The sequence below is a fragment of the Hemiscyllium ocellatum genome, chromosome 7 (genome assembly GCF_020745735.1).
Source record: "Hemiscyllium ocellatum isolate sHemOce1 chromosome 7, sHemOce1.pat.X.cur, whole genome shotgun sequence".
NCBI lineage: Eukaryota > Metazoa > Chordata > Chondrichthyes > Orectolobiformes > Hemiscylliidae > Hemiscyllium > Hemiscyllium ocellatum.
Genome location: NC_083407.1, coordinates 97,918,748 through 97,946,072, shown reverse-complemented (window position 1 = coordinate 97,946,072; position 27,325 = coordinate 97,918,748). Strand labels below are relative to the sequence as shown.

The following is a 27,325-nucleotide window of genomic DNA, read 5'->3' as shown; positions in this document are numbered from 1 at the left end:
CTCCCTTTTTCCCTCGCTGCCTTACAGACATTGCCTGAATCTCAGATATCCTCTTATGCAGCAACCCTTCAGCAGAAGACTGATATTGTGCCGGCTCTCTACAAGGTCATCCAGGATCCTAACAATGAGGTAGGATGTCTGCAGCTAGTGTGTCCTGTTAGTTCAGGGAGGTGAAGCTCTCAACCTGTAATGGATACTGAAGGTCAGGATCCTCATCCTCATTATCTGTACTGCAGGAATCTTGGCTGATGAAGTCGTGACCTGCACTTTGTAGCTCCTTAGTCAGTGCAAGCAGACTAACTCTATCATTTTCTGATTTTTCAGGTTGTATTTGGTGTAGTTATTAACTTAATGAGCTTGTTAAGTATTGTTCTTGCACACCTTGTTGGGCAGACTATGCAGAAGAATCGGATGTGACCAATATCATGAAAAGTAATTACTTTTGAAGCTTAGTTGTTTGCATGGGAATTTATAAACTACTTTACTTTTTGAGGTGGAAAAGAGTGATGTAGTGGCCATATCACTGGACTAGTAACCCAGAGGCTTTGGGCACATTGGTATAAGTCCCATCAGAACTTTAATTCATTTTATAACTTTGGAATCTCAAGCTAATTATCAATAATGGTGACCAAGCTAATTATCATTGATTGTTGCAAAAACTCCCTTGGTTCATTAATGCCCTTTAGGAAGGAAATCTGCCGTCGTTACCCACTCTGACCTGCACATGACTTGTGGAGTGCAGTTGACTCTGAACTGCTTTTCTGCTATGACCTAAAAAGCCTCAGATTTCAAGGTGTGGGACAACAAATGCCAGCCTTGCTAGCTGCAAACCATTCCCTGAAAAGAGAATCAAGAACAGATGCCCAACACATGGGGTGTTTGATGAACTTAGTTGTCCTACTTGCTTCATGTGCCAGGATGTAGAGGGATCTTCAGTGTAGTTTCATGGCGTAAACTCCATGCAATGGTGGCAATCCTGGCACATTGTCACATCTCCCTACTAGGTGCATTGTTGCTGTGAAGCAGTTGTGACCTTTTCTGTTTATACCTCATCTGCATAACTCTCCCTACAGTTACTGGAGCCTGTCTGTCACCAGCTGTTTGAGTTGTACCGAAGCTCAGAGGTGAGGTTGAAGAGATTCACGCTGCAGTTTCTGCCTGAATTGATCTGGGGATATCTGTGCATCACGGCAAGCAGAGAGAGACAGACCAATGGCTGCATTGAAGCTCTGCTTCTGGGGATCTACAATCTGGTAAGCTGTGTGTTCATTTGTCTGTCTCCATGTGCCAGAGGGATGGGCTTCAATGAGAACATTGATGATCAGTGTGGCTTTATTTGCTGTTTGTCAATTTTCATCAGTTTTCTTTCATTCATTCACAGAATGTGAGAGTCACTGGCTGGGCCAGCATTTATTATTCATTCCTGATTGTCCTTGAGCTGCCTTGCTGAACCATTGCAGTCCATATGTTGCATTTACACCTCCATTGCTGTTAGAAAGGGATTTTTGATGTAGCAACACAAAAGGAGAGATAATATCATTCCAAGTCAGGATTGTAAGTCCCTCAGGATAATGTGCAGGTGGTGGTGCGTGTCATTGTAGGTGCAGCCAGGCCTGCTAATTGTTGGCCTAGAACAAGTATAAGATGTATCACCTTTAATAACCTTTAATGCAGATTGCCACAATTCACATAAGCACTGCTGAAAAACCTGTGTCCAAAACAACATATGATACCTGAATATTTGTAAACAAACTATAGAGAACTGCTGGCACTTAAATAATTAATATCATTAAATATGAATAGAACGTCACCGCATAGGCAGGTGCACTGAATGAACAGTCACTGCCTATTCAGGCCAGCCTGTAAAAGACACAGTTGTCAATTGCTGCTGATTGGGGTTTGATGTGGGGTCACTTGCCACTGTCTTACCATTTAGCTCTGATTCAGTGTCAGCAACACCACAGCAGGTATGAGTGGTACAGCTACAAACAATATTGATCCTGCCAGAGGGGAAAGGCTCAGCAATGACAAGTTCCAGACTTGAGTGAACAATTCTTATTTCTGAGGCTTCACCGTGTTTGGTTAGTGAGAGAGATTTATAGGATGCAGATTCCTTGCTTCTGTGCTTGAGTTCATCTCTCTCCTTTGTGGGATCAGCTTAGGGACAGTTGTCACCTCCCTGCTTGTTCCTGCACACAAAGCAAACAAAACCCTCTCACTTCAACACTTAAATCACTGGTGTCAGTAGCTTGAGATTGAGCAGGACATATTCAATGTACAATTAAATCCTGTAGCTCCACTGTGAATAGAGTAGACTGGTAGTGAGTTTAACCTGAGGGTCACCAGACCTCGGGCGAGAGGAAAGGTTGAGAAAGTAGGACCTTTGTGGTAACCTCAGTGTGTCCTGTAGCTCCAATGTGAATGGTATACTGGCAGTGTACAATACAATTCCTGTAACTTCATTACACCCACAGCTCTCCATCTCAGGCACAACATCATCAGTTACGAATTAGGTAGGCCATACCTTGTGTTAAACATCACCAGATAAGTGGAGGTGCATATTCTTATACAGATCTCAGACACTCCTGATTTTATAATGTTACAAGGCATCTTCCAAATCACAGTCAGTTCTAGTAGAATAAACTTAATTCATTTTCAGTACAGAAATTAATTCACTCTGTTACAGTACAGAAGCAAATTGATTTACAGCCTGTTACAAAAGAAAATGGTTCGCTGTCTGTTTCAGTACAGAAACAAATTTACAACCTGTTACAATGCAGAAACCTATCGATTCACTGTCTGTTACACTACAGAAACAAATGTATTCATAGCCTGTTATAATACAGAAACAAATTAATTCACAGCCTGTTACGATACAGACAAATGATTCACTGTCTGATATAGTACAGAAATATATTGATACACTGTTACAGTAAAGGCTAAATTGTAACAGGCTGTGAACCAGTACAGAAACAAGTGATTCACTGTCTGATACAGTACAGGAACAAATGTATTCACAGTCTGTTACAATAGAAACAAATTGATTCACCATCTGTTTGCTGCTTCCTGTTGCCCCTCTATTTCGCATCCACCCCATCTTGTTCTGAGAGCTTGAGCAACTGCATTACTGAGGCCCCAGTTATGCTCTGGCTTAATGAATAGGACTTGACTTTGCTCCTTGCCCGCTACCCTGTGATTTGGTCATGTTCACTTGTTCAGGGTTACAAAAGATTGCTATAAATACATTGTTAAAGCTAGTGTTCTAAATAAGTGGGGAGAGGATGTGCCACAGATAATGAATCACACGTGAGGCCAGTACTTTGCTGGAAGGCTGTTGTTCACTTGAGTGCAATTAGGTTCAAAGTTCAGGTTTAAAATGATTTAAATGTCTGAGTCGTTAAGCAGCTTGAGAAAGAACTCAAGGCCATTGGTTGCTGGGGATTACACTGCTCCGTGACTAACTGTCCTGCCAGAGATTTCAGGGCTGTGTGTTTGCAGGTTGAGAGCCAGAGTTAAAAACCTGGGAAGCCAGCATGGGTATCAGTCATTTGATCAGAAAAGCTGCTCTGAACTGCATTGTTTTCAGAATGTCCACAGCACCCAGCCCTGTTCACGGCATGTACAGAGAGGTCACACAAGAGCAAGTATCTCTGACTCCATTTCTAAAGATCAGCCTGTTGTCATGTAACTGTCTCCCCACTGATTTCAGCAAGGGCTGCTGTATGTAGTTCCACAATATCCCACCCCCACCCACCAGCTGCAATACTAAGTGGTCATTCCCTATTCCAATAAGCCTTTACTTCATCTGCAGTAAGGAGTCTGCATTCATATTGTGCCTTTCAACCTCATCACAGACCCCACCACCATCACCACCCCTGTAGGATCCATGAAACAGCACTGCGGAAAATACCCAGTTGTTCTGTATTAGTGATATTGGTTGGTTGATAAATATTGACTACGATTCCAGGGAGAACTCTTGCTCTTCTTTGCATGGTGACCATGAAACTTTTTATGGTCTGCCTGAAGGCAGGCAAAACCTTGGTTTATTAGTTCATTCCACTGTCTCGAGGCTGACACTCAGTGCAACTTCGATTATGTGCTCAAGTCTCTAGAGAGAAATCTACAATATTGACTTCCTACTACTGATCAATGACCAACATCCAATATGACGAATAGGGAAAATTAGAAGAACTATTCTAAGAGAGCTATTAGAACAGTGAATGCTTCTCAAGGCTATTGCTAACGTATTGAAAGCATATTAGAAAACCGTTTGAGAAAGAAAAAATAATTGGCATCAATCCTACATCAGTGCTGTCTGTATAGACTCCTAGATATCATGATGCAATTGTGTTAGCGTGGCACTCTTGTGCAGACACCTGACAGTTGGATTAGGTGCCACGTGGATTCAAAGCGCCATTCTGTCTCATAAGCCCACACCATCAGACTGGCACAATTCCACAACTGGTGTTTGTCTCAGGATTAACGTGAGACCTTTATTTCCATGATTTAAAATCTGAAGTTCCAGCTTCCAGGTCACAGAATGAGCATTTCTGCTTATGTTACTCACTGAATGGGGAGTACTGGTATTCACAGATTCTCAGGTGACCATGAACACAAACTGTCCAACTTTCTCTCTCAAAGTTAGATGCCCTGTACTGTCCATTACTGGGTCAGATATACTCAGTATCATGTCAACCATCAGTCAGTCATGGCACAGTGGGCATCAGTCAGTGGGCGGCACGGTGGCACAGTGGTTAGCACTGCTGCCTCACAGTGCCAGAGACCCGGGTTCAACTCCTGACTCAGGCGACTGACTGTGTGGAGTTTGCACATTCTCCCCGTGTCTGTGTGGGTTTCCTCCCACAGTCCAAAGATGTGCAGGTCAGGTGAATTGGCTATGCTAAATTGCCCGTAGTGTTAGGTAAAGGGGTAAATGTAGGGGTATGGGTGGGTTGTGCTTCGGCGGGTCGGTGTGGACTTGTTGGGCCGAAGGGACTGTTTCCACACTGTAAATAATCTAATCTAATCTAAAGCTTTGACATGATGTTACATTTCCAATCTTCCTATCGCTCACCCTCTTTCTCTCTCAATGTTATATCGCTATCACTCTACTTTTTATTCATCTTTTCCTATTTCTCCTTTTACCCCATGTTATTCTCTTTACATTGACCACCATTCTTCAATGTACACATTCCAGTTTGGGGTGGACAGGGTTTGGATACTTGCAGCAAGGATCAGATCTTATTTTTATTCATGCACTGAATGTGAGCATCAGAAACAAGGCTGGCATTTATTGTCCCTCCTTTAATTAGACAGTTGGTTTATTGAGCATTCGTCATTGCAGCAAGGGAAGCATTGTGATCATACAATAAAATAGACTGGATCCATTTCTCCTTTTCACACCTTGGTTTACACCTATTTGATATCACTATCCCTCCTTTTCCACTTTTGGCACTCCCCTTGTCTTTAGCTCAGGGCACCCTTATCATATATTCCACTTTATCCTCCTCCCCTTCTGTCAACAGCATAAAAACCACTGCTCATTCCAGGAGGTCATATTGGATTCAAACCATTGACTCTGTTTCTCTCTCCAGATGCAGCCAGACCTTTTGAGTGTCTCCAGTATTTTGTTTCTCATTATAATAATTCATAAGATAATTATAGATTGACATTCAAATAGAATGTATAATTTTTTAAAAATATGCAATTTTAAGCTATTTATTATACAAATATTTACAATATTGGCAAACTGCAGCTGTCCTTAATCTGCAGGATAAAAATAAGAGTCACCTTCTCTTTGTACTTTGTATTTAAGCCTAGATCATAATTGCTGTCAGGGAGGAATTGGTCAGATATTTTCTTGAACTGCAGCAATCCGCGATTTTATGATGCCAGAATTTTAAAATGGAAGAAATACAAAATTTTCTCAAAGAATGAAGCCACAAAAATCCACAATTCTAAAAATCTTAACACAACAAACACTAAGTTCTATCTAACCTTTACACGAAATACAGAATTAGCACAAGTTAAGTATGAATTATCATATGAATGTAAAAATTAGGAGTAGGATGAGGTCATTCAACTCATAATTTCCACTATTTGATAAAATCATGATCTGATTGCCACCTCAACTTCACTCTTCTGCCTACTCTCAGAATCCTTTCACCCCCTTTACAGACATTTATAAATTTGTGAAGGCTACAGATAAGGTGAATGGTAGGTGTCTTGTCCCTAGGATCGGGGATTTCAAGACTAGGGGACATGTTCTTAAGGTGAGGAGAAAGATTTACGAGGGGCACTTTTTTTCACGCAGTGTGGTTCATGCGTGGACTGAAATTTTCAGAGGGAGCGATGGATGCGGGTCATAATATTTAAAAGACATTTGGATAAGTACATGAATAAGAAATGTATGGAGGGATATGGGCCAAGTGCAGGCAGGTGGGTCTAGTTCAGTTTGGGATTATGGTCGACATGGGCTGGTTGGACAGAAGGGACTGTTCTATGCTGTATGACTCTGCCTTAAAAATATTCAATGATCTAACCTTCTCCACTCTCTAGGGAAGAGAGTTCCACAGATTCTCAATCCACTAAAAGATGGATATTCTCATCTCTGTTTTAACTGAGAAACCCCTCATAATACATGGTGTCCTGTAATGATAGTCTCTCCCTCAACAGGAAACACCCTTTCAGGATCTACACTGACAAGTCCTTGCAGGATCTTATGTTTCAATTCTCATTCTTGTAAACTCCAAAGGAATATAGGCTCAATCTATTTAACCTTTCCTCATGAAATAATCCCTTCAACCGAGGAATGAGTTGAGTGAAAATTCTGGGAGCTGCTTAATTCAATTATGCCCTTCCTTATATAAGGTAATCAATATTGTACATGGTACTGTAGATGTAATTTAATTAATGACCTTTAATCTGTAATAAACTTTCCTACTTTTATCTTCTGTTAACCTTGTAACAAACAACAACTTTCCACTTTCCAATATGTTGCTGCTCTTCTGTAATCCCATTTTGTGGTTCACTTTGCAGGAGAGTTCTGGTCTCCTCCATTTAATCTCTCTCTATTTAAATAATAAGTTTCTATTCTTCTTGCCAAAATGGACAGTTTTCTCCCATTATATTCCATGTGCCAAACAATGCCCACTCATCTAACTCCCTGTTTCCCTTTGCTGGTTTGTTATATCCGCCTCATAACTGACTTTCTCATCTATCTTTGTGGCATCAACTTGCAATATGGTCTTTGATACAGATTGTAAATGGTTAACTCTCCAACACTGATCCCTGTGGCACTCCACTTGTTACATTTTGTCAAACTGAAAATGACACCATATGCCTACCCAGTGTGTCTCATTGCCTAACCAATCCTACTGACAAGCACATTGATGTTGAATATACATTATATATTGCCCATTAGATGGCAGGTACAACTAAGACATACCTTGTGTTTTTGGTTCTGCAGTCTGCTCACATTTTGCTGATCTCATTCAGTCACAAAATCCTTCAAACTCTCCTAAGAGTGTCAGATCCCTAGTCCACAGCAACCAACCCGAGTTCCATGGCTACAGGCTTCACCGTAAATGGCACACACATGCAGAATGTGCTAAAAGTGGTCTGGATGAGAGAGATTCACTGATGTTATCTCGAACTGTTAGAAGCTGCAGAAACCTGTTTGGAGCCTCTGGGTAAGATTTTGACTTAAGTCTTCCCAGTTCTGTCTCACTGGACTGATCAACTGCAGTACCCCAGCTTGGATTGATCTGTGTCCTTACGTATCTAACCAAGGTAATTTTTACCCCAAAACGTTTGGTTTCCAAACATTAGTTTGTTTCTATTTCCTTAAAAACTGCAACTTTCAGTTTCCTTTCTATGTTAACCTGTGTTTCCCTTAACAATTCTTTTTGTTTCAGTTCCTGTCTTAGTTGGGGTCTGCCTCAAAAAAAAGTGTAATTATATTTAAAAACAGATTATTTTACCATGTGGTGTAGATATAACCACAGTGTTGTCAGGGAGAATTCCAGCAACTGTGAAGGAATGGTTGGTAAAATTGTAAGTGAGAATGGGGTGATTCTGGGTGTCTGAAGTTTGAGGTTGAGTTAGGCTGGGTTTGAGTGGTTGGCTACTCTCCAGTTGCTCTCAGTGGTTTCAGACTATTGTGGCAGATTGTGATCATCTCAAGATTAATGCATGAATAATGGCACAGTCAGACAGGTTTCTGAGGTTTGTTGATTTGCTGCAGTCAGTTCAATATCAACGCAAACTCTCTTGTTTAAATAATGAGAAAAAGTGACAAAGTTGTTAAACAAAATTGTTTTTGTGCGAAATGGGAGCAAATAATGTGCGTTTGTTGTATTTTCCTCACAGGAGATAGTCGATAGAGATGGAAACAACAGAGTGTTGTCGTTCACAATCCCATCACTGTCCAAGCCATCAGTTTATCATGAGGTGAGTTCCTTTGCCTGCAGATGTCATTCAGTTCTTCCTATGATCCTCAGAGGTATCTGTAAACTGGGATTGTGATATTATTGCAACAGCTTCACCCTTTAAAATCAGTGAGTGACTTCAAATGAAAGGCCATTCTGGTTTGTTTTTTAGCAGTGATGATCACCAAATCCCAATTTGTACCTGGCTAGTACAGTGTGTGCAACTTTTGGAATCTCTGCAAACCCTGAGCTACAGGGAGAAACAAATTCTGGAAGGGCATCTAACCCCATCCACTAATGTGGGCCTGTCAGCACGACTGGGGTTTCAAGAAAGCTCTGGTCCTGTGTTGGGCATTCTGCAGATACTCACTATCTGGACAGCTGCTGTGGAGGGGGTGGGATGGGGAGAAGGTTCTTAGGAATTCATCCTAAATAGAGGAAGAATAGCAAGTCAGTGAGCCTCTTGAGTCTGATAGGCTATTGAAGTTGTTCTCTGAGTGAGCTGCATTTGTTTGCATTTTCCCCATAGCCTTTCATGTTTTTGACATCTATCCGTCTCGATTAAAACTAATGATTGTTCCAGCATCAGTTGTGTTTGCAGAAGCAATATTGGACAGCAGTGGTTCACGATGGTGCCTGACCAACCCCATATCAAAGCAAATTAGGGATGGACACTTAAGGCCAATGGCACACAAGTCTGTGAATGATAAAAGGAAAGTTTTTGGAACTTTTACCTATTCAAAGTGTTTGTTCATTTCCTTCCTGTGGTTTTAATTTAATTTTAGAACCTGTCCTCTAGTCGTCCCACCTAGTGGAAATTGTTTCTCCCCAGCTAGCCTCGCAGTTCCATAAATATCTTGAAAACTTTGTCAATAACTTGTGGTTGAATACCTCTAAGATTACAACTGTCCTGTGACCAGGCAGCAGCAAACTAGAGCTGTGGAACGTATACCATTTGATAAGATTATTGAGATTAGAATAAGGTTTCCCCCCCTAATAGCAGGCATGAGCCAACAAGATGTTTGTGTTACACAGCTGGCCTTGGGGGTATCCCTAGAAATAATGCTGTGTGAGATTAGTAAATAGTTGTTTATACATTTGTCTCCAATTTGGAGGTCAGTTCTGATGTGGAGACTGTGGGTTCCACCCCACTCAAGAGACTTGAACACACAATCTAGGCTGACACTCCGTAGTGTGGTAGTCCATAGGAATATAAACTGTTCAAGCAGAGGCCTGGAGATGAGATGTTAAATTGCAACCCTGCCTGCCCTCCCAGCTGGATGTAGAAAATCCAATGGCGCTACCTGGAAGAGCAGGGGAGTTTTGCCTACTGTCCTGGCCCAATGTTCACCCCTTAACCCACGTCACTAGAAACAGATGATCTGCTCACTATCTTCAGGAACTTTGCGGGGTCTTTCTATGCGCAAATTGGCCACTGTTTCCTGCATAGCATTGGGATCTAAACTTCAGAAGTATATTGTTGCCTAGAAGGCATTTTCGGGGGTACAGAGGACAGTGGAATGTGCTATGGAAATGTGCCTTTATTTTTCACTGCTGTGTTGGTGAGGAGCAGTTCAAGGTGGTCACTCAGTCTTGTACTTTTTCTGACGGTGAGTGACCTCTGTACCTCAGCCTCATTTGTTTTCGCTGGTGGTTATTTCATTTGAGTCAGGGGGCCATCCCATTCCTTATTGTCTCTGCCTGATGGTCATTCTAGCCTTCAATAGCATCTTACAAGCTTGTGAATGTTTATGGTGCCTGTCCTGACTGGGAAATGTAGTGGCTGGTCGAACGCATCAGCTATTTAGCCAGGATGTCACGCGTCAGGGGCACCTTGGAGGAGGGCATAGAATAGAGCCTGCATCATGCCTGTTGTTTGAAGGGAGCTCAGTGATTTTTGTGAAAGGTCACTCCACCCCCTCCACAACTTCTTGCTGAAGCTTTCACTTATTGTCACCAAATTTATCCTGGCACTTAGTTTTTCTGACAAATGATTTTTCCTTTCCCCCACCTGCCTCTGCCATCCTGCTGGATTTGAGAACTGTGGGGTCTGGAAATATTTTGCATTTCTCAACTCTGAGTCTCATCTACCACCTCTCAAATTCCGATCCTTAGCCTCTGTGTCCACCGCCATCATTTATCTAAGGGTATATTTGTGAGCCGACTGACCAAATACATTTTGTCCCTCCTAACCCTCAACCATTGGTTACAATTCCCCTGACTGAAGGCTGGGCCTTCTCTTAAACAATCAGATGGTGAGGGGTCACACCCCAGTGGACCGCTCAATCACTGCACTCTGTGACTGACTTGGGTGTTACCTCCTTTAGAATACTGTTCATAAAAATAAAAGCATTTACAGTACATGTTAAACAATACTTTGCAGCTATACAACCAGGTTATTTTTGATGTGTAATTATTGAGTTGTAACTGGCATCCCTGTTTACCCACTGCATACAAAGCTTCATCTGTTTTGTGGAGTTGGTTGAATGATGGAAGTTGGCCAGGGTACCAGGTCGACCCCCCCCCCCCCACCCCCCCCGCCTCTCCCAGCCTTGCTCCTCTTCAACTAGTGCCTTGGGTTTTGTTTTTAGTCCATCTGAGAGGATAGATGGACTCAGTTGACGCCATAACCAAAAGGCACAGTGTAGCACACCTAATGAGTAATGCACCTGAAATGTTGGCCTTGACTATGGACTCCAGTGTCTATGGAATGTGGCTTCAACCCATGACCCTCTGACTCGGAATAAAATTGCCAACACTGTGTGAGAGCAGAATTGGACTTAAATTCACGGAGTTCTTAACAGTGTGGAAGGAGGCCCTTCATGTCTGCACCGGTCATTAAACATCTATCTTTTGTGATCCCATTTTCCAGCACTTGGCCCATAGCCTTGTATACATACAGTCTGTAACAGCCTCCATCAGTTGAGGAGGTTAGCTACTGTCGATAGCTCTGCATGACCCTTCAAAGAGGAGGGACCTGAGGTGTTGGAAAATGAATAGGACACTGGGAAGATTTTATTTTCATATCTTGGGATATGAGCGTCATTGGTATGGCCAGAATTTATCGTTCATCCCTAGTTGCCCTGAAAACGTTCATTTATTGAAGTGGCTCGCTTGGCCTTTCCAGAAGGCAGTTAACACTTGGACATATTACTGTGGATCCAGAGTAATGTGTCAGCCAAACCAGGTAAGGACATCGGGTTCACTTCACTGAAAGCCATTAATCAGCGAGTTGGATTAGGAGAAGAAACAGTTAGTCTTGTGATCAGTTCCATTGGGACCAGCTTAAATCTAGTGTTCTTCTTTCAAAAACCAAATCCAAATGCATCAGTAGGATTTATACTCGCGCTCTCCAGGTTATTGGTGTAGTAGTGATCAGGACGCAGACCTCAGTCAAATATGTGGAAGTTTCTTACTTTCTGTTGATGCAGCCATCGAGTATTGGTTCCATGGCCCTGACAGAAGGCGCACTGAGCCAGCACGATCTAATCCGGGTGGTGTACAGTGACCTACACCCTCAGCGGGAGAACTTCACAGCTCAGAACAGGTAGGTGAAGTAGCTGAAACTAGGTCTTCCGCTCTCGTCCCTTCTGCTGACTCTTCTCCCTCTCCGCCTCAACTCCGTAATCTCAGACTGATCCCTCCCACTTTCCTCCAAGCTGATCTAGGGTTATGTTCTACTCTCTTATAAGAATTTTGATTCCACGGCCAGTCCATCCAGTGCCTCTGTTCAATTCCCATTCTGTAATGAAGAAAATATAAAATGTGGGCTTCTGATCAGAAAAATGGCCAACCCCTAGCATCCTGTTTTCAGTTCACATACCAGACAATGGATATCAGGACTGGTGTTGTCCAAATCCCAGAGGGTAGGGTAAGTGGATGCACTGCGGCAGTTCTTATTCTTAATCTGGCCACACCGAGTTAGTTAGAGGTAATCATTTCCACTGTTTTTTCTAATGATCTAAATGCATATACAAGTAAGTAGAAATATAGTCCATTTGGCCCCTCCAACCTAGAAAGACTGTAACTGATCTGACTGTGACCTCTCAACTCAACATTACTGCCTTTGAGGTCCTTGTTAATCAAGAATCTAAAAATCTTAACAATATTTAAGGTTTTAACAACACTGCATCCCCCAGTTTCTGAGTTTGAAAATTCCACACACGCATGACCCTCGGAGAGTAAAAGATCCTCCTCCTCTCTGTCCTAAATGGGAGGTCCCATGTTTTTAAACTGTGTTCCTGAGTTCAAGTCTCTCCCACAAAGGGAAGTATCCTTGTGGTATTCACCCTCTTAAGTGCCCTCAAGATTTCTACAGTAAGATCACGACTCATCCTTCTAAACTCCAATGAATTGAGGCCCTAATTTTCTAACGTTCCTATTGAATGAACCTTCTCTACACTACTTCTAATGCAATTATCTCTTTTCTTAAATGAGGCGATTAAAACTGTACACAATACTCCCTAGAGTGATACCACCAATGCCATTTAAATGCTGTTGCAAAACTTTCCTACTTTTATAAAACCATAGGACCATACTTTTATAAGACCATACTTTTATAGACCATGGGCCAAATGGCCCATCGGGTCTGTTCCGGCGTTTGATCATGGACGATTTTTCAACCCCATTTTCCCGCTTTATATTCCATTCCCCTTTCAAATAAACAAAAAAAAATCCATTTGTCTTAATATCTAATTATTCATGCACCAAGATACCCAGATAACCTCCATCTCATGCTGCGCAATCTCTCTTAATTTAAATATGTTGCTTTTCTGTTCTTCCTCTCTTTTTCCTGCCAAAGTGGATGCATTCACATGTTTTCCCCCATTAAATTCAACCTGGTAATCTTTTGCCCATTTGCTTAACCTACCATATCCCTTTCATATTCCTATGTGATCTTCACAACTTGCTTGTGTCATCAGCAAAGTTAGCAACCATACATTTGGTCCCTTCATTCAAATCGTTAATATAAGTTGTAAATAGATCTGTCCCCAGTGCTGATCCCTCTGGCACTTCTCTCATCACTCTTAGACAACCAAAAAGACCCATTTATGCCTCCTGTCTGCTTCCTGTTATCCAGCCGGTTCTCTATCCATGGCAAATGCCTTTTGGACACCACATCTAAAGGTACTGCTTTATACACGTTGCTTGCTACTTCCTCAAAGAGCTCTAATAAATTGGCCAAGCATCATTGCCCTTTCAAATAGCTATGTTGACTTTGCCTGATTGCACTGAAGTTTTCTAAGTTCCTGCTATAAATCCTTAATATGAGATTCCGGCAATTTCCCTTTGGCAGATGTTAAGCTACCTGGGCTGCAGTTTCCTGTTTTCACATTGAATATCCTCCAGACATAAGAGTCTTGGTCAACCCTGTAATTAAAGCCTCCTAAAATGGATGGTATTTTCTCCTTCTGAGATGGAAGTGAGGATTTCACCTGGTGGAAGGGGTGAGGACCAGTACTGACTAGTGTACAATGATGCCAATGACTAGTCATTTCCCATACTGCGAGAGTTCATGAAGGTCCCCTCCCAGACTCTCACCTGACCCGTGTTTGCAGAGTAGTGCCCCTCAGGCTGTACAACCATTGTTCTTACTGGATGTGGCTGATTACCTGAAATTACTAGGTCTTTAAGCTCCCCTTACCCTTTGGAGGGGTATTATCCATTGCCAGTCTTTGCTTAACTAATATCAGAGGCCCGTGGAGAGATTCATACAGGCTGAATGGAATTGACTCCATTATTGATGCAATAGTGTCATATATACTTACATGAGATAAATGTATTTCTCACATTGTGCAGTTGATACAGATGTGTAAAGTTTTATACTGTGTGTCTCCTGCAGGTTTGAAGTGCTGAGTTTCCTCATGTTGTGCTACAACTCTGCAGTTGTCTCCATGCCCAACTCCTCCTACCGCTCCCTGTGTAATGTGTGCTCGAGGTAAAGTATGAGAACAAAGTACAGATGTGTGTGTGTGTGGTGGTGGGGGGGTTTCTTAAAAGTTTATTTTAAAGCTTAAAGTATGTGTGACTTTAAATTATTTATTTGAGGGGGACAGCACAGTGTAAGGTGGCATTCTGATGGTGCTTGGGGAATATGGTGTAGTGCAGTTTTGGGATGTGTTTGCATGTGGCTGCAGACCCCAACAAACAGAAACTGTGGAAAGTGTTTTATCAGGTGGAGAATGTATCTGTTAAAGATAGGTATTTATTTATATTGCACCTTTCAACACCTCAGACCATTTGTGAAATACTCTTGAAGTGTAGTCTCTGCTGTAATCGTAGAAAGCGCCAAACAGTTTGCACACAGCAAGGTCCCACCAAGCAGTGTGATAAAAACTGGGTCATCTGTTTGACCTTAAGGGCCATTATTGGCCAGGATACCAGGCAGAATTCCATGGCTCTTTGTAATACTGTCACGCAATCTTTTCCATCCGCTTGAGAGAGTAGATCAGGCCTCTCATCTGAAAATTGGAATTCTTGTAGCCCCCTCAGAGCTGCATTGGCAGTGTTAGCTTAGTTATGTGACCGAGACTACAAAGCGTGACTCAATTGTTGTGTTGTTGTCAAGGGAGTTGTGGGCTAGGAACAGCAAGGAGGAATGTGAATTTGAGGCTATAATCAGCCCAACCGTGATCTTATTCAACGGCAGAGCAGGCTTGAGGGGTTGAATGGCCTACGCTCCTGTTGTTTTGTTGTCTTGCCAACCCACAGATTTCTGATTCAGGTGTGATGCTCCCCACTGAGCCTGGGTTGGCACTGTTGGTTAAGTTTTTTTTTTGTACTGTGTCCAAGGCCCTGTTTATATTGCAGACTTTATTCTGCTTTCTGATTTGAATTTAACATTCAGTTTTTCAAATCAGATTTCTAGGGGCGAGCTACAGAATTAACATCAATCCTATGAAGTGATATGGCAGAGTAATTCAATCTGTTATTTTTGTGTGAAGCTATGATGTGAGGATACCTTGTGCTAGGTTTGTGGATGTATCTACGCTACACTGACTGCAATGGTTCAGGAAGATGGCTCACCACCACTTTATCCAGGACAAAAAGGGATGGACAGTAAGAGCTGGTCTAGCCAGCAACACCACCTTCCCTCAAATAGAATTTTCAAAATTATGGCAGACTCCAACCTGTACAATAATTTGTCCCCAATTTTTATAGACTCCAGCTTTTCTTGAGCTCCTCAATGCCACCTTTGAAGTCCACCTCTTCCCCACCTCAGTTCCATTATGTTACTATCCCACAGCTCTCCCTGAAAGACCTAACCCATTAGTCCAAACGAGGGGCTGCCAGAAATCTGTCTTTCAGTTGAGACATCAAACCAAGATCCCATCTGCACATTCATGTGGATGTAAAAGATTGTGTGGCCCTATTACAAAAACCCGGGGAGTTCTTCCTGGTCAATATCAGCCCCTTAAGACCAACGTCACTGAAACAGATTATCCGGCTTTTATCACATGGCTTTTTGTGGGTTGTTTGCAAACTGCCCTGTGTTTTCTACAATTTCAGCAGTCATTACACTTCGAGTATTTCACAGACTGTAAAGTTATTTGGAATGGTCTGAGGTGTTGACGGGTGCAATATAAATAAATGTCTATCTTAAATCCACAGCAATACTGCAGGTCAAGTTGCAATTGATCATAATCCTACAAAGTTGTTTTGTAGAGCTTGCTGTAGGAAATTGGGCTGATTTGGTGATGGAGGTAAGACAGCAGGGTAGATCTTTCAGGGAGAGCTGTGGGGATAGTAACCTAATGGGACTGAGGTGGGGAGAATAGACAGTAGGTGCAGGAGTAGGCCATTCTGCCCTTCGAGCCTGCACCACCATTCAATATGATCATGGCTGATCATCCTTAATCAGTATCCTGTTCCTGCCTTATCTCTTTATCCTTGATTTCACTATCCTTGAGAGCTCTATTCAACTTATTCTTAAATGAATCCAGAGACTGGGCCTTCACTGCCCTCTGGGGCAGAGCATTCCACACAGCCACCACTCTCTGGGTGAAGAAGTTTCTCCTCATCTCTGTCCTAAATGGCCTACCCCTTATTTTTAAGCTGTGCCCTCTGGTTTGGCACTCACCCATCAGCGGGAACATGTTTCCTGCCTCCAGAGTGTCCAATCCTTTAATAATCATGCCTCAATCAGATCCCCTCTCGGTCTTCTAAACTAAAGGGTATACAAGCCCAGTCACTCCAGTCTTTCAGCGTAAGGTAGTCCCGCTATTCCAGGAATTGACCTCGTGAACCTACGCTGTATACCCTCAATAGCCAGAATGTCTTTCCTCAAATTTGGAGACCAGAGCTGCACACAATACTCCAGGTGTGGTCTCACCAGGGCCCTGTACAGCTGCAAAAGAACCTCTTTGCTTCGATACTCAATCCCTATTGTTGTGAAGGACAGCATGCTATTAGCTTTCTTCACTACCTGCTGTACCTGCATGCTTACCTTCAATGACTGGTGTACAAGAACACCCAGATCTCTTTGTACTGCCTTCTTTACCTAAATTGATTCCATTTAGGTAGTAAACTGCCTTCCTGTTCTTGCCACCAAAGTGGGTAACCATACATTTAGCCACATTAAACTGCATCTGCCATGCATCTGACCACTCACCTAACCTGTCCAGGTCACCCTGTAATCTCCTAACATCCTCCTCACATTTCACCCTGCCACCCAGCAATTTGCTAATGTTATTACTAATACCATCTTCTATATCATTAATATATATTGTAAAAAGCTGCGGTCCCAGCACTGATCCCTGCGGTACCCCACTGGTCACTGCCTGCCATTCCAAAATGGAGCCGTTTATCACTACGCTTTTGTTTCCTGTCAGCCAACCAACTTTCAATCCAAGTTAGTGCTTTGCCCCCAATACCATGCACCCTAATTTTGCTCACTAACCTCCTATGTGTGATTTTATCAAAAGCTTTCTGAAAGTCCAGGTACACAACATCTACTTGATCTCCCTCGTCCACCTTCAGAGTTACATCCTCAAAAAATTCCAGAGGATTAGTCAAACATGATTTTCCCCTTCATAAATCCATGCTGACTCTGACCTATCCTGTTACTACTATCCAGATGTGTCGTAATTTCATCCTTTATAATAGACTCCAGCATCTTTCCCACCACTGAAGTCAGACTAACTGGTCTATAATTTCCTGCTTTCTCTCTCCCACCTTTCTTAAAAAGTGGTACAACATTAGCCACCCTCTAATGCACAGGAACTGATCCCGAATCTATTGAACTCTGGAAAATAATCACCAACGCGTCCATGATTTCTCGAGCCACCTCCTTCAGTACCCTGGGATGTAGACCATCAGGCCCCGGGGACTTATCAACCTTCAGACCTAACAGTCTGTCCAACACCAATTCTTGGCAAATATAAATTCCCTTAAGTTCAGGTCCTTTAGCCACTGTTACCTCTGGGAGATTGCTTGTGTCTTCCCCAGTGAACACAGATCTGAAGTACCAATTCAATTCTTCTGCCATTTCTTTGTTCCCCGTTATATATTCCCCTGTTTCTGTCTTCAAGAGTTCAATTTTAGTCTTAACCATTTTTTTGCCTTTCACATACCTAAAAAAGCTTTTACTTTCCTCCTTTATTTTTTGGCCAGTTTACCTTGGTACCTTTTTTTTTCTCTGCATATTTTCTTCTTCGTAATCCTCTGTTGTTCTTTAAAAGCTTCACAGTCCTCCGTTTTCCCACTTATCTTTGCTATGTTATACTTTTTCTCTTTTAACTTTATATATGTTTCTTAACTTCCCTCGTCAGCCACAGCCACCCATGCCTCCTCCTAGGATCTTTCTTCCTTTTTGGAATGAACTGATCCTGCATCTTCTGCATTATACACAGAAATATTTGCCATAGTTCATCCACTGTCATCCCTGCTAAGGTATTGCACCATTGAACTTTGGCCAGCTCCTCCCTCATAGCTCCATAGTTCCCTTTATTCAACAGAAATGTTGTCACTTCCGATTGTACCCTCTCCCTCTCAAATTGCAGATTGAAGCTTATTGTATTATGGTCACTATTTCCCAATGGCTCCTTCACTTCGAGGTCCCTGATCAATTCTGGTTTGTTGCACAATACCAGATCCAGAATTGCCTTCTCCCTGCTAGGCTCCAGCACCAGCTGTTCTAAGAATCCATCTCGGAGGCACTCCACAAAGTCTCTTTCTTGAAGTCCAATACCATCCTGATTCTCCCAGTCTACCTTCATGTTGAAATCCCCCATAACAACTGTAGTAACATCTTTGCGACAGGCCAATTTCAGCTCCTGATTCAACTTGCATCCGACATCCAGACTACTGTTTGGGGGCCTGTAGATAACTCCCAAGAGGGTCTTTTTACCTTTAGAATTTCTCAGCTCTATCCATACTGACTCTACATCCCCTGATTCTAGGTTCCCCCCTGTGCAAGGGACTGAATATTATCCCTTACTAACATGGCCACCCCACCCCTCTGCCCGTCAGTCTGTCCTTATGATAGCACATGTAGCCTTGAATATTCATTTCCCAGGCCCTGTCTACTTGAAACCACGTCTCAGTTATCCCCACAATATTGTACCTGCCAATTTCCAAAAGAGCCTCAAGCTCATCCATCTTGTTTCTAATGTTTCGTCCATTCATATATAGTATTTTTAATTTGTTACTGCCCTCACCCTTCCCATCAACTCCTATTTCATTCAACCTTACAGCACGATCCCTTTTTGAGTTTTCTGTTTCATTGATACAGTTGTCTTTCTTGACTTCCCTTGTTCTAACTTTCCCTTCAATTTCTTTCTTAAACATCCAGTTTGTCCCCCCCCCCGGCTAATTAGTTTAAATGTAGCTGTGTTGCAGTAGCAAACCTGCCTGCCAGAATGTTGGTCCCTAACCGATTAAGGTGCAAACCATGTCTCTTGTATAATTTATGCTTACCACAAAACATACCCCAGTGATCCAAGAATTTAAATCCTTGCTTCCTGCACCAGTTCCCCAGCCACACGTTCAAATCCATTATCTCCCTGTTTCTGGCCTCACCAGCCCGAGGAACTGGAAGTTGACTTCAAGGCGGCATTGAGGAGCCCAAGCAAAACTGGAGTCTGTGGAAACTGGGGAGCAGATTCTGTACTGATTGGAATCATACACATTCTTCTATTCTATTTGAGGGCTGTAAGTATAGCTGGCTGGGATGATGCTTATTGCCCATCCCTTTTTGTCCTGGATAAAGTGGTGGTGAGCTGCCTCCTTTAACTATTGCAGTCAGTGTAGTGTAAGTACATTCACAAACACACAGATGGGAGTCAACCATCGCAGCCCCAGGGCACATATGAGTTCCTCAAGAATGTGTCCTAGGCTCCAACTATCTTCAGCTGCTTCATCAATGACATTCACTCCATAAGGTCAGAGTTGGAGCTATTTGCTGATGATTGCACAACGTTCAGCACCAATTGTGATTCTTCAGGTATTGAAGAAGTCCATGTCCAAAAGCAGCAAGACATGGACAATATTCAGATTTGGGCTGGTAAGTGGCAAGTGCCAGGCACTGCCCCTTTCCAGTGAGACAATCCAGCCATCTCCCCTTGATGCTTAATGATATTGCCATTATTCAATCTCCAACTACCAATATCATGGGGTTTAGCAATGACCAGAACCTGAACTGAAGCAACCAAACAAATACTGTGGCAACAAGAACCGGCCAAAGGCTGGGAATTCTGTGACAGGTAACTCATTCCCTGATTCCTCAAAGTCTATCCACTTTCTATAAAGCACAAGTCAGGAGTGTTATGGAATACTCCCAACTTGCTTCAATGAGTGCAGCAACAACACGCAAGATGAATGATGAGGCAATATCTTAGTGGAGTTATCGCTAGACTGTTAACCCAGAGATCCGGGAAATGTCCTGGGGTCCCAGGCTCAAAACTCACCAAGGTGGAATTTGAATTCAATAAAAATCTCATTGTTGGGAAAAAAAACATTTGATGCACTGATGTCCTTTTAGGGAAGGAAGTCTTCCATCCTTACCTAGCCTGGACTACCTATTACTCCAGACCCACAGCAAATAGTCAGTAAATACTGGCCTGGCCAACAACATTGATGTCCTATGACTGAATAATAAAACCACGCATGACAAAGCAGCTCAATTGATTAGATTCACCAACCACACATGGTGCCAGCAATCTACAATGTCTACAAAATGCACTGCAACAATTCATCCATGTTTCTTTGACAGCACCATCCAAACTCTAGAGCTCTGTCCTCTGGAAGAACCATAGCAGCAGTTGCATGCAAGTTCCTCTCTAAGTCTCATGCCTTCCTGCCTATTAAATATCTCACCATTCCTTCACTATTGCTGGGTCAAAATCCTGGAACTCCTTTCCTAACAGTGCTGTGTTGGGCCCTAAACCCTAAGAACTTCAGCAGTTTAAGAAAATAGCTCATAATCACCTTCTCCAAGGTTATAAGTGATGGGCAGTCAATGTTGACCTAACCAATCAACCAAAAAAGTCTCTGAGAGAACTCAAGAATAATACCGGACTGGCCTCTAAGTTTACTCTGAAGTTGTGAGATTCATTGAGAGTGCTGCTAGTGTGGAATCCCAATTGTTTGTAACTGGTCCCAATCGTCAGCTTAATCACCATTGCAACTAGTGTTGTTCTGGACCTGTACTCCACTGAGCTAAGCCACTCACTTTATAAACGTCAGGGACCTTTAATACAAATCTTTCCTGAACTATGATTTCAATCATGGGTTAAAAGTTTAGTGTTCCGTAGCCACAGCTGAGTGCATCTGTGTTGCATCATGGTAAGATGCCATTTGCTAATATCTGCCTGTTCTTCCACCATTAGATTATGTATTACTGGGTTCCCACGACAACGGCAGAAGGTGTGGAGTGAGACATGTGGCCGGGTCATGCTGGACCCAGAGTTTATGGTGCAGCTGTTGACAGGCGTCTATCATACAATGTAAGTATGGAAAGTGAGGGTTGTGCATGGTTTTGTCAGATACCGTGTGTCAGCTCGTCATCACTGCCATTACCATCAGTAAATCCACTGGTAAAAGTACTTTCTCTGTGTTGACTGTCAAATGTTGCCATTGTTATGGACCAGTTTTCATGTTGTGAACAAAACAGAGTAGGCCATTCACCCCCTCAGGCCTGCTTCACCATTCTATGAGATCATGCCTGATCTGATTGTAACTTCAGATTCATTTACCTGCCTACCCCTTGGTTAACCTTTCATCCCCTCGCTTAACTAGAATCTGCTTCTATCTTAAAAATATTCAAGGACTCTACTTCCACTGCCTTTTCAGGAAGAAGGTTCCAAAGAGTCATGTCCCTCTATGAAAACATTTTCACCTAATCTCTTTTAAATGAGCAACTCCTGATTTTTAAACCAGATCTCTAGTTCTAGATTCTGCCATATAAGGAAACATTCTCGCCATGTCCATCCTGTCTATCCCCCTGAGGACTATGTTTTAATCAAGTAACCATTTACTCTTCTAAACTCCACTGGAGTTACATGGAGTGTCAAGGTGGCTTGACCCCATGAGACTTTCACTGAAATTCCCAGTAACCATGCCCCTTATGCTGAATGGCACCACGCTGCCTTTCGTTTCCCTCAATCACAGGTCTCAGCCAGTCCGACATGCCCAGTTTCATCCTCGTCTCAAATGCATCACTAAAGTCTCTGGAGGGAATGGTTGCAGCACAAAATCTCAAAGTCCCTGGAGACCAAGGTTGACGTTATTTCCATGCTGGAGTTTGTGAGCCCTGAGGTGATTAAATAGCAGGATCTGCACTCTCGCTGTAGTGGGACAGGTGATGTTTGAAGAGGTGGCTGAGTGGCAGGCTTCGATTTTCACCCACTCTTTCTGCTGTTTTTGCTTGGTCTTCACTTGAGCCTGTCAGAGACGCCCGAGGTACCTTCATGAATCCTTGCAAGAGCAGCTAGCCTCATCCCACTTGCCCTGCAAATATTTCTGTCTTCAACTAATTATCCAATTATGGATAATAGTTGAAAATCGAGATTGATTCCGTCACAATCCTAACCACTGTCTGTGTGACGAACATTACCTCTTGCTACCTTTGGTTCTTGTGGTATTCGCTGTTAAGTTGGCATCCTGGTTTTTGTCCCATTTTTTTCAAAGATGTCCTTCAGTGCTTGCTGAAAAAGGGAGGTATGTTCAACCCCCAGCAAGACCTAGCTCAACCTCCACAGCATCTGTCAATCCTTCCTCTGCTGGTGGGAGTACGTGTGGTATCAATTGGTGGTGTGATTTAATGGGGGGCAAGAAAGTGTGGGGAGGGGATTAAGCTGGTGGAGTACTGAGCCTAATCTTGGAGACTTCTTCCTTTTTCTTATTTCTCTGCAGCTACAATGGAGAGTGGGAACTGGGCCAAGAAGCACTAGAGGACCTCCTATATCGTGCACAGTTAGAGCTGTATTCTCAGCCACTGCTGGTAAGTCAGTTATTATTGTGAAACCCACTAGTTATACTGACAACACAGCCCTCAAATGGGTGCTGTGGAATTGCAGTACGTCCTTCCTCATCATTCATCGGAACTGAGGTCATGAAGGTGTTGCAGAAATGCAAGTCTCTTTCACCTGCTACAGAGCTGTCTGGTTGAACTAATGCTAATCCCAATTTAAACATGTACAAGTATGTATGGTGTGAATGAACTGTGCTTCTTAGTTAACCTGTGCTCTCTGTTTCAACCTTAACTGTGTTCTTCTTCCAGGTTGCTAATGCGATGAAGAGCTCATTGCCCTTTGATGCTCCTGACGTTTCCAAGGTGGGTAGGAAGTGTCTGCAGGTGGAGGTGACACCAACAGTACCCAGGATATCTCGCACTGCCATCACCACAGCCTCTATACGAAGGCATCGCTGGAAGAGAGAGGGTAAGCAGCTGGCACAGTTGGTCTTGGCACAACTTTGGATGCAGGACATTAATTTCCTGCCACTTCCTGCAATCTCATCTTTGACTGTATCGAGATTGGGAATGCTGGGCTGCTGCCCTTGAAATAAAATACCAGATTCCACTTTCTCTCAATTAGTAAGCAAAGCCTCCCAAGTAGCACAGGTGCTCCTTTACCTGAGCAAGGCAGCTCTCGGGATCTGTGGCTGTGACTGGTGCTAGCATTGCTGTTGTTCTGAGCTCTTTTGTCTTTCCTCATTGCTGTCTGGTCTGTTGTCTCTCTCCACCCCTGTCCTGTGTAACGTTCACACTCCTTTCCCCACTCCTCCCTTCTCCGGATGGGGGAACGCACTAAATGTTTTGTGTTGAATCCCAGATTGTATAGACCTCACGGTTGATGTTGAGTCAAGCTGCCCCACCTCCCTAATCAGTGACTCATCTGGATTGGCTGGAGAGCGTAAGTGGAATGGGGAGGGCACACGAGTATCCTCCTGGCTTGCCACGGACCCCATGACAGTGATAACGGGTAGGCCTGAGATGAGGAGGGAGAGATCAGTGAGGATGCTGGAAGACAGCCTGTGACTATTTGTTTCCCTCCCTCCTCCATCCAGCACGGCTGCCAACCTTCCCAGTGGCTGACCCCACTACCCTGGGCTGTGCTAATGCATTGCCTCTTACCCAGCCATTGTGAGCAGCAGGTCAGGTCGTATCATTCTTGTGCTGTGCTGTGCTGTGCTGGCCTAGTTCCCTTTCTTTGCACTCAGCTGCTGGGATGAACTAGCATGGTGAAGGGACAGTCCAACACTCTGGTTTGAAGGCTCTCCGATCAGGTTGCTCTTGCTGACTGACTGCATGCTTCTTCTTGTCCTGCATCTCAGCAACCCTGCCGGTCCACTTCTGGGGAGTCTGTGGATTGCAGACATAGTCGAGAGTGTGTTGCTGGAAAAGCACAGCAGGTCCGGCAGCATCCGAGGAGGAGCAGGCGAATCGGCGTTTCAGGCCAGAGCCCTTCATCAGGAATGATGAAGAGCTTTCTTGATGAAGGGCTCTGGCCCGAAATGTCGATTCTCCTGCTTCTTAGATGCTGCCTGACCTGCTGTACTTTTCCAGCAACACACTCTTGACTCTGATCTTCAGCATCTGCAGTCTTCACTTTCTCCTCCCGATTGTTGGCATAGTTCTTTCCATTGTTGTACCAGTGTTGCTGCTGTTGTCTTGTCATTAACAATGAGGAACACAACACAATGTCACCAAGAACATCTAGTTTTTATAAGATTGTGTAAGATGCTGAGTGAAGTCAGTGATTTGATCTGTCCGTAATCCTAAACTATCCTATCCTAATCTTCATCCCCCCCCCCCCCCTTCCACTCTCTGCCCACTGTGTCCTACACCCACCCTTCTAATGTCGTCATGGTGGGTACAGTTCCAGACTCATTGGCCATTCAGTCCTCCCCCAGGATGGGATCAGCCCACACAGTGAGTATTGGTGAAAAATTCAGCTGGGTGTTTCAGAGCCTGGACTCTTGAGCGAATGGTAGCCACACCAGCCTGCAGGAGTCACTGGGCCATGATCAGGAGATGCAACCCCAGCTGATTCTCTTGCTCTCTCTCAAACACCCACTGAGGCCATGGTTGAGCTCCTGAAATCAGCAGGGGCTGAATGTTGAACCTTTATTGTGCATTGTGGGTTCAAACTCAATAATTCAGACGTAGGTGACAGCGATCAAGAGAGATGAAGAAATGTTGGTTGTGGGGAGCCGTGTGACAACCAGTGATTGGGAGAAGGGTGAGTGTTGGGACAGTATAGCGTGGGGGTGAGTGATTGGAGAGTGCATCACGGGGTCTATGGTGGGACAGGTACTCTGGTGTCAACCTGACCAACTTGACCACTTCCCCCTTTGCTGCTCTGACTGAAACTGCAGCGCACATTTGAGAATTTCTTTACTACAGATACTTTAGGTGGAATATAATTAATTTTAAAACCTTGGTTTTATGAGAGTTGATGACTTCTCCTTATTTAATAAGAGTGGTAACAAGTTTAGAGGTAAATATTACATTTCAGTTCTCTGTCAGGATATGGAACAAGAAGTATTTGCAAAAGCTCACAGCCTGCAATATTTTGAATCTGTATTCTGCTGTTGCTGGATGTGGAGGCTGCAGTTTCCTTAATTTGATTTGGAATGCGTTGCTGCATGCCTGTATGTGTGTACGTCTCTTCGCTATGCTATGTATTGCTTTTAGACTGAATGCATAGACAGAGTATAGAACCACTGAGAGGGATTACTTTATTCTGGCTGTGTGCTTTGCTCCATCTTTTCGATGTTGCAGTGTGTGTGTTTAATGAGATGTTAATACCCTTCTGAATATTCATTGTGTTATAGACCTCCTAGAGACAGCTAAAGTTTGGTCTAAAGCTAAGTACTTGCAACAAATTGAGATTATTCTGCACCACAGCATCAAACTGAGCTAGAGAAGAATTTTTTTTTTGGACTTGACTGCTATTACATGGACTAACTTTTTAATGCAAGCAAAACCTTTCAGAAGTGTTTTATTATAAATTTCCCTCCAATTTCAACTTGGAAATAATTATTTTCAATGCATCCACACTGAAAACGTTGAACCACTGGACTCCATTTTTACTTCCCTTGGACGTCCAGAAAACATTTACTTGAGTATCACATGAAAGGCTTTAATTTAACCTTAAGAAAAAGGACTGATTTGCATTTATATAGCACCTGTCATAACCTCAGGAGATCACAAAGCACTTTTTAAAAGTGATCACTGTTGTAATATTGGGAAATGTGCAGCCAGTATGCACACAGCCAACTCCCGCAAACAGCAATATGGTAATGACAAGGTAATCTGTTTTAGTGATGTTGGCTAAGGAGAAGAAAATTGGCTACGACACCAATGACAACTTCTCTTTTCCAAAATGGTGCCAGGAAATGTTTTTACGCCACTAAGGGGCCAAAGGAGCTTTGCTTTAAAGTCTCATCTGATCTGACAATGCAGCACTCCCTCATTTCTCCACAGAAGTGTCAGCTTTGTTTGTGGGCTGAAGTGGAGTTTGAATCTGTGGCCTTCTGACTCCAATGTATAGTTGCTTCCAGCATTTATCCTGTAATTCATTCTCAAACTGTGCCCTCGGGCCCCTTTCAGCTTAGTGACCTGGAACGGGCTATGTCTTGAGTTTCCTTGACCCATGAGTACAAAACACTCCTCCTCCCTATGGAATAACACCTGACATTTCTGAGCCTGTTCACTTGCCTATATCAGCTCTGTCTTATTTATCGATCCCCTTGAGCATTCCTTCATTCATAAATTAATCAACTAGACCATAGGTTTAGATGTTCTTCATTCTTACATGAAATGTGGGTGTAGCTGTCAAAGCTGGCCTCTATTAACTATGCCTAGCTGCCATTGAACCAATGGCTCTCTAGACCAATTTGCAGGACAGTTAAGAGTCAACCTTGTTTCTGCATGTTTGGAATCACATGTAGGCATACACAGACCAGGCTGGCAGATTTTCGTTCTCTACAGAACATTAAAAGATCTTAGGAAAGCCTCACTCGTTGCATGACTGAATTGCAAGTGCTTCTGTTGATGATTTGTTCCTGATCAGTCACAATCTGACATCCCAGGGCTATCTGTGGTGGAGGTTTCCCCACATCTGAATTAACACTGCCCATTGAACACTTGTCATCCAGTGTGTAGGGTTGCCTATCCCCAAAAGCAAACAGACCGTTGAGGAGCAAGTTCAACCTCCCCAGTGAGGAGCCCATTATAACCCGCATGTGATGTTCTCGCTCTTCTATGTCCCCAGTGCTTCACCATTGACAACTTACTTGAACTGTTTAGGCCTTACGTTCTGCAAATCCCTTCCATAAATATTCAGACCTTCCACCACCAATGTAGAGTGGAGGGGGTGTGAACCAGACTCGAGCTGCACTGCAGCATCTTGCTGAGAATCCTTTGACAGCAACTTCCAATATAGTGAGCT

At 43.2% G+C, this 27,325-nt stretch overlaps 1 protein-coding gene across 1 annotated transcript in view; it reads left to right on the top strand.

Moving 5' to 3' along the window:
* LOC132817562 (hyccin 2-like) overlaps positions 1–27,325 on the top strand; it is a 231,627-nt gene that overhangs the window by 18,318 nt on the left and 185,984 nt on the right. The window contains exons 3-10 of the mRNA XM_060828068.1: positions 28–129; positions 1,074–1,253; positions 8,371–8,451; positions 11,861–11,976; positions 14,272–14,367; positions 21,257–21,373; positions 22,782–22,869; positions 23,149–23,308. Of these exons, the coding sequence (XP_060684051.1) occupies positions 28–129; positions 1,074–1,253; positions 8,371–8,451; positions 11,861–11,976; positions 14,272–14,367; positions 21,257–21,373; positions 22,782–22,869; positions 23,149–23,308 (940 nt within the window). The remainder of the gene's footprint in view (positions 1–27; positions 130–1,073; positions 1,254–8,370; positions 8,452–11,860; positions 11,977–14,271; positions 14,368–21,256; positions 21,374–22,781; positions 22,870–23,148; positions 23,309–27,325) is intronic.